This window comes from Ptiloglossa arizonensis, chromosome 6, assembly GCF_051014685.1.
Source record: "Ptiloglossa arizonensis isolate GNS036 chromosome 6, iyPtiAriz1_principal, whole genome shotgun sequence".
Lineage (NCBI taxonomy): Eukaryota > Metazoa > Arthropoda > Insecta > Hymenoptera > Colletidae > Ptiloglossa > Ptiloglossa arizonensis.
Genome location: NC_135053.1, coordinates 26,789,434 through 26,797,571, shown reverse-complemented (window position 1 = coordinate 26,797,571; position 8,138 = coordinate 26,789,434). Strand labels below are relative to the sequence as shown.

Here is an 8,138-nt window from a genome sequence, read left to right as displayed (position 1 = left end):
TCCGACTCCGGCTTGGAATCAAAATCGTCCGCTGCCACCGAATCCTGCCAGTCAGCCGACGTGGGAGTTCGAATCCCGTTCCCAGACCAACATGAATCAGTTTCGATCGTTGGTGCGCAACAAGGCACCGAACATTCGTATCCAGGATCAAATGCAAGATCAAGTACGAACGTTGGACAGGAACTTCACGAGAAACCAGTTCAACGGCACTGCCCAGGTCAACGCTGTACCGAACATGTACGGCACGTACAATCGAGCGCAGTCGAGGCAGGATAACAAGACAACGGTGGCCACGTTGAGCCAAGTGCAGGGTAGCGATCCCAATCTGTACGCCGTGACCGAACTGTAATCGTGAAATCTAACCGTGTAAACTGCCATATTATTACGAAGATTAACGACCTATCTATCGTTAGCCCTTTGCGATCGTGCCGCGCGCACGAACACGAAACTCTCGAGTACCGCACTGTTGCCGCACTGGAAATCGCTACCCGGATTTAAACGAAACAGCGATTACGGTCTTCCGTGAAAATCGAATGCAAACTTTTCTCGTATAAAAGCCAGCGAACGGTAGTCGCGTCGTAGAAAGAATCGACTCGCTCGGTAGGGTAAGTTTCAGCAACGAGGGCCTCTGTTAAAGTTCTTGATGCCCGTAACGTGACACGAGACGAGAAACATTGTGCACTTTTTCATTCGGTACAGTTGAAAGTTCCGCTTTGTCGAACGATTATCGACCGATGATCTACGCTCGATAGAACAGAGTTGGAAAGAATGGGACTTGTCGTTGGAGATTTCCCAAGTCGCGACTTTTGTCGGGACTTTCGTCGGGACTTTCGTCGGGACTTTCGTCGGGAGTTTTGTCGGTTCGACTCTAATTCGCTGCCTATGGAGACTGTAACTGTTTATTTTACGCGATGCCTGTTCCGCTCTGTGTTCGGGTTGGAAAAGTTAGAAATAGGCGGGAGTAGCGAAACGGTATTAGCCGATTGATTTCGAACGCGATCGTCGAGGGTTAAAGATCGTAAGATGCGCGCGTTAATATCGCGTTACTGTCCAAATACATTTTCGAAAATGTCTTCTACACTTTTTACGATTTATCTAACGATGCGCGTATTTCAATACGCATCCGTACTTTTTTTCTTCTCTTTTCCCTTCCTTATTTTAAATAACGAAATATCCGGAAAGGCTCGATGAATTTTTTGGCAAAGATTTTGACAAGAGCCTCGAGCACGCGCGATGAAATCTATATACGTTTGAACGTACGATTTCGAATCTCGTACTTTTTTTACGTACAATCCGGGAGACTGAGATAATAGTTTAAATTTACGCGTCCTGTGATTAGTATTCAGGATTTTTTCCAGAGAAATCGAGGAAATTTTATAGGTACACGATCGTAGTTGGTACACTGAAAGTTTCTCGTCGGTTTTCCGAAAAACCGGGAAAACGTTTAGATACGGTTGTCAGATGACGTTTCGTCGAGTACAAGTGGGGATTCGATACGAGAGATTTGCGAATGACGCGAGTAGACAGAAGAAAGGAAAAAACGAGGACGAAACGTACTCGAAATCGAATTGGTTCGCGAGCAGAGTGACGTTTAAAGATCGAATTTATTCGCATTGGTGATCGAACAGATGGTATGGAAATTTTCTGTGAAAAATTTTGAGAACTGATAAAGAACGACGTTGAAGCGTCGTTAAAAGCGTTGTTGAAACGAGCAACGTTTCGTCGACGAAAGGTCTTGTATATCCGAGATTTTGTACTTGTATATCGTGTACAGTGATTATCCTTTTACGTTAGCCTATATTCTGTAAATGTTGATTGCTTCTCGACTAAGAGGCACGCGATACGAACGACAAGCTGCGCGAAAAGCTGAACAATTTGATGGAGGTGGTCGTCGTCGTCGTCGTCGTAGTAGTAGTAGTAGTAGTAGTAGTAGTAGTAGTAGTAGTAGTAGTACTTATCACTTATTTGTTTGTAATTTTTGAAAACTACAAACACAAGAAAGCACAAGGGGCGTATACGCAACAAATTAGCGTTTAGATTGCCTACAAAGAGAACGTTGAAAACACATTTAACCCTATACGAATCATTCTCGAAGAATGTTGAACATTCGTCAACGTCCATTTCGTTTTTAACCGTTCGAGCTTCGTCCGACCGTTCGAATAAATCATTGTTACTTCTCGCGGCCTACAACTTTTTCTTTCGTTCTCTTTTTAGGCTCGTTAACCGTTTCTACTCGATCTTACGAGTTTCATTCCCATCTGTTTCGTTTGCATTTACTTTCCCGTTCAGCGATAATGCCGTTATATCGATCGGGAGCGTACAGAGGGTGAGATTTTTAATCAACGTTTACACAAACACGTAGCGAGAATACGCTAAACGCGAACCGTATATGTACGTACCACGGACACAATTTTTTATATACTTTATACACTTTTATCGAGTAACAACGCGCGCGAAGAATATCCTCAACGAATAGAATTGATTTTTCTGTGCTATGCGATCGCGGGAATATTCACATTTATGTGTCTTTCCGCGAGGAAATGTACTCGATGTATACATACGTATAAGAAGTTACCGCACGAAACACAGAACGAGTGATACATAGATGTATATTTGTCCGCGTTAATATTTAAAGTTTGTAGCGATGTCGTCGGGCGTTGGAGCATCTTTACGAAAATTTTTCGTCGAAACGACGATCGCAACGATAATACCGATCACGAACTACAAAACGAAAGGGAAAAAAGAAAAGAAATCGAAAGGATTTTTCCAATGCTCGGGCGAGCATACGTTTTAAGTACAAACACGGTAAAAGCGCAGGTATTGCGATATGCCATGGTTTTTCATTATTTATACGAGGAGTAAAATTGTACGATTCGACGATCCGATTTATCGGTATCGAATCTACTTAGAAGGAGATTCATCCGGAAACGGAACACGCCTAATTATCTCCTCCGTTTCTGAAAATACGGAAAAATGTTACGAGCCTGAACATTGTCGAATAGAAATGTACCTAATGTACGTATACGCGACGAGATGCGCAAAAAACTATCGTCTTGTTCGCGTGGCGTCGTCTTTGTCATTCGGAACCGTTGGAACGATAGACACTCGAAAGGAAGTACATAATTAAGCGTTCCGTTTCCGAGGGGACATTCTGTATATCCTTCGAGAATCTACGCCGATCAGATCGAACCGTTTTTACAAAGTTTTCGAAGGATACTCTCGAAGAGAATACCATCGTAGTTCATCGATAGATTGTTACGCAAAGTTGAAACACAACGTTTCGCGACTCGGGCGAATAGGAATCGTTAGGCGTCAATAGTCTATATTCGAAGCAAAAAATATTGACCGGTCGATGTCACTTGCTCCTTCGCGTCAGTCGTAACCCCTACTTTCGCGCCGTGTCGGTTTGCCTTTCTACTTAAAAAACGGACAAGTTTGGAGCGAACCAAGGGGTGAGAATAGTCTGGCCTTTAGCGGACAATATTCTCTGCTTCTTAGCGAATTATATAGTGGACGCGAACTCAAATGTGTGCGTCTGCGTGTACGTGTGCGTGTGCGTGTGCGTCTGCGTGTGCGTGTACGTGTGCGTGTGCGTGTGCGTGTGCGTGTGCGTGTCCGTTGCGTGTTTCCCTGAAATTGCAAGGGCCTAAGAACGGCTTTTATTAATTACTGCGTATCGATTCGTGATGGTATTCTTGTCGATAGCCGAGCGGAGTTTTATCAAAACCCGCGTGCCATGCAACGGTAAATTGAGACTGAATTTTTTGCGGAGCGCAAAGTCTTCCTGTACGACCATGTAGAAAACCCAACGATCATTCAATGAAGATATTTGCAACGAAATCAGCGGACGGCTTTATATTCCGCATCCTATTCAGCGAGCTTGTAAATAGAGGCAATTGTAACAGGTGTGCAAGGTGCGTCGTCGAAAGAGAAAGAATGTTAAGCGCGATAGCATTGAACCTTGAATTTAAGTGTTACAAGTTTTACAGAGATACGATATGGTGTTTCGTTTCACCGTTTCTTTTTTTTTCGATTAGAGAACGCGTGCGATAAAGAGAGATCCCCGAAAAATCGTGTCCCTTCGACCGGAGAGGAAGAGCACGATTTTGAAAAACGAAAACCATAATCGCATTCAAGTTTCACAATATGTATTTATCCGAGAATTTGTAGAGGGGACGGTGACGATTCTCTGTTTCGTAACGAGTACGGAGACGGTGTAAGGTAGAAGAAGCATGGTTAGACGTAAACGTTTCATTCGTTGTAAATAGTTGTAATATTTATTAAAGAAAAATGAGTGATTGTAGCGCATCTAGAATAGCGACGCACTTAGTTGTAGCCGTTAATTGATTAATCTAATTGCAAGGTCAAGATTGACGAACGGAATCGCATAAAAGGAGATAAACCTGAGTGTTGTCGTCTCTTTCGATTTATTGAAAGAGAAGGAAACATCCTAGTCAGTAATAAGAAAGGTTTTTCTTCTCGTACACGTTCGACCTTGTCCAGGCGCAAACGAGGGATCTCTTGCCAAATTTTCTTTCAAAGCGGCTCAATTTTTTCAAATATATAGGTAAAAAGTTCTTTTTCCGATAATTGTACCGGTATTTTATCGCTGATTACTTATCAGCGGCGGCGATACAGTTAAAGAGAGAGTTTCTACATCTTAAGTGAACTCTCTGATCTCGAGTGCGTGGAAAAATATAGCGGAGAAACATGGATGCGGTCCTCGGTGTTCCTTTATTGCAATTTATCGTACGGTTCCTTGGAATCTTTGATGGGTACGGTGTGGCCGGTGTGTAACCTACTCGCGACAACTCGCGACAACTCGCAACGGCTCGCAAGAGCTAGCAATCGGCTGCCCGAAATATTCCGTAGTTGCCACCTTTTAGACCGGACGCGATACGAGTAACACGATTTTCTTTTCTTTTGTAACGTTTTAGAAGCCAGACTAGGCAAAATCTGAGTAGAATCGGTGGAAGAGACGTTCGCGCGATTCGGACGAGCACCACCCTACCGCTCAATGGTCGGAGAGTCTTGGATTCGAAACACGCGAGTGCGTCGTAGTCTGGACTAACGTTTCCCAAATTGTGTTCAACGAATAATGAAACGGGAAAGGGAAACAAAACTATACCCGCGTATAGACATTTCGCCGTATTTATAGCGTTGCAATTTTTAACGCAATACGTTTCGTTAACGATCAAACGGACCGGCACGGAACACTTTATTTTCACGGACCGTGTGCACACACGTGATTTCTTTTCCCTCGTAAAAATCACAATTTCCGATATCTTTCCGTTTCTTTTCATACGCAAAGCGGAGCATTCGTTTCTATCGATAAATTTCGTTCGCGTACGAAACAATAATTGCGCGTAATTACGATGTATATCATTTTGCGGTCCGATTTTGTTTTAAAAATGAAACGGGTTCGAGCGTTCGCTGCCGCGTGTTTTTCATTCGAATTCGAAGGATTCCATAAATATTTGCCGAGACGATAAGTGTTCCGACGATAAGTGAACGAGTTTGAAAAATGCTGGTCTAGACGCGATCGTTGACGAACGGAGCTTTTATTCGAATTGTTTGTCAACTTGTATCGTTAATATCGAACAAGAGCGTGTGCGAGACGCACAGTCGAGAACCACCTTTTCCGACGAGTACAACCGCATTTAATTTCGAACAAGTAGGAAAAGAGAATATGTATGTGTACGTATGCGAACGTGAGAGAGCGAGAGAGCGAGAGAGCGAGAGAGCGAGAGAGAATTAATTATTACGTATTAGAGACGCCGATAATGGAAGTAGTACATATAATAACAGGGGTGCGTCGTCTTGGCCTATGGAATTTTTTAATCGGGAAGAAAAAGTATCGTCGAAGGAACCTTTCGACTCTTTCGCTACGTATGCGCCCGAGCGTACATACGTACCTACGTACATATGTTATTCTCGCGCTATCCTCGGATAGAACCCTAGCGAAAGGGTTCGATTGTCGACTGTCTACGCGATCGTTAAAGACCTAAGCTTTTTTCGTGCATATTCAAAGACCGCAACGAAGTCTGGACGAAACCATTTCGTACGATGTATGCAGAGTATACGATTTCATCTTCGATTCGATGGTTCTCGATCGTAGAACTTTCTAACCTTCTTTGCGCGTCGAGCGTTTCGATTCGATTCGATTCGATTCGATTCGATTTCTCTTTATACTCGTACACGATAAGAATAAATTGTGAATATAAATCGATAGTATTTAATAACTTTTTCTTTTATCGAACACCAAGTAAATCGCAATATTTTTCGTGGCCGTTGACATACAGAATTCGAATATAAGCGTTTTACTCCGGTATATATCGATTATCGATGTATATTATTATTATTATTATTATTATTATTATTATTATTATTATTATTATTTATTATTTATCGACCGACTCCAATAAGAATTAGTCGAACGAACATTTGGATCGTTTATGCCTATGGTTTCTATTCGATTGTTCTTCGTAAAATTGGGCATTCGCGGCATACGCGACGTTGAATTTGTAATCACTGTATATCGATCCATCGAATAGATCGACCAATCGAATCATCTTTATCGAAATCGTGCGCACTACGTAGTCCAAGTTACAAAGTAAGTATTTACCTACATACATACTCGTTTGCGAAACAGTGTTTCGATGCGATCATTTTTTACTCGCATCGATGAAGCGTTGGTTCGTTGGAAAAAAATACTATACTGCGAACCTTGGACCTTCGAACTTTCAGATCGCCGGAAGGGTATGTACGTACGTAGTATCTATGTGTGGGTGTGTGTATGCCTGTACGCATGTAGGTACGTATGTCTGCCTGCGTTTATTTGCGGTTCTTCTCTCTCGATGTGTGAAAGAGATTAGTTACAAAGTGTGTAGAGGCTATCGAGACTTTATCTAAGTTTAAGATTTCTATGATGTTTTTGTACGCGGAGAAAAGCACTTGAAGCGTATATTGCGAAGGGGATGCTTCGTAAAGCGTATAGAAGAAAGAGAGCAAACCGAAACTCGTTAATCGATACCGTTTTTGTGCATAACAATTACGTCTAATTGCCATATACCAAACTTAATTCCTCCTATTGTAATGGTAACGCGAATATTACGAAAAGAGAAATAAAAACGTAACATCCACAGTCGTGTACATCGAAACACCGATATTCCCGATATTGTATCGCATCGTAGATCGCGTACGAAAGCTATATAGTAAGTATACATTATAGTTTTCCGAGGTGAATCTGCACAGATCTTTAAAAACGCACACGTAGAGTTTTTAATTGCGAGATCGCTCGGTATCTCGATGGCAATCCGTGCAACTCGACGTTCAAAACGCGTAAACATATTTTATCGATTGCCGATTCTGACGCTCCGTAAAATACAATTCACGAGGCCGTATAAGTAAGTACCAAGTAACGAGCTGCCATTTTAGGACGTGTATCGAAAGTAGGTACTTTCGACCAAATCGTAGCAAGTACCCCGTACCTACGTACGTAGGTACATTTTTTTTCCCTTTACATTCGTAATGGGCAACTTTATCGCAATCTTAAATAAGTAATTAAAGCCCAACATTTCGAAACAAATTTTCGAATTTTTATTCTCGTTTCAACGATAGAAACGAATAAACTCGATCCGTGTTGAACCGAACAAAGCTACTTTTAAACCTCGCTAAATTGTCTATTCACGCATTCGAAGAACAAAGCGATGCGGAGAGCGAACAAAGTTGGACACCTTTTCTTTTTATTTTCCTCCTAACCAGCATCGATCGGTTTCGAATACGTATACGTTACGAGGAAATGCGTGAAATCGAGTTATAACGATTTACGCGGCTGAAACGTGTAACGTGTAACGTGTAACGTGTAACGTGTAACGTGTAACGTGTAACGTGTAACGTGTAACGTGTAACGTGTATACGGTAGCATCCGTATAACATGGTTTCTTCTTTTCAACGTATGGTTAATAGGCGATGAAATATTTCGACAAGTGTAAAAATCTCTGCTACCGATGTATTATATTTTCGTTAAGAGAGCGTTCGATGATCGAAACGAGACTATACTTCTCGTTGTCTCGTTCGCGATAGAATGTGCACATTTTCCTAGTGTCGTACTCGACGTACTCAAAGTCGACGCGGCT

The 8,138-nt window shown here is 42.1% G+C and overlaps 1 protein-coding gene across 1 annotated transcript; it reads left to right on the top strand.

Moving 5' to 3' along the window:
* The first annotated feature begins 89 nt into the window (after nt 1-89).
* On the top strand, nt 90-7,574 carry LOC143148523 (uncharacterized). Its single transcript, XM_076314928.1, has one exon. It carries the CDS (start codon nt 92-94, stop codon nt 347-349), a length of 258 nt encoding a protein of 85 aa, XP_076171043.1. The 5' UTR covers nt 90-91; the 3' UTR covers nt 350-7,574.
* The last annotated feature ends 564 nt before the right edge of the window (nt 7,575-8,138 follow it).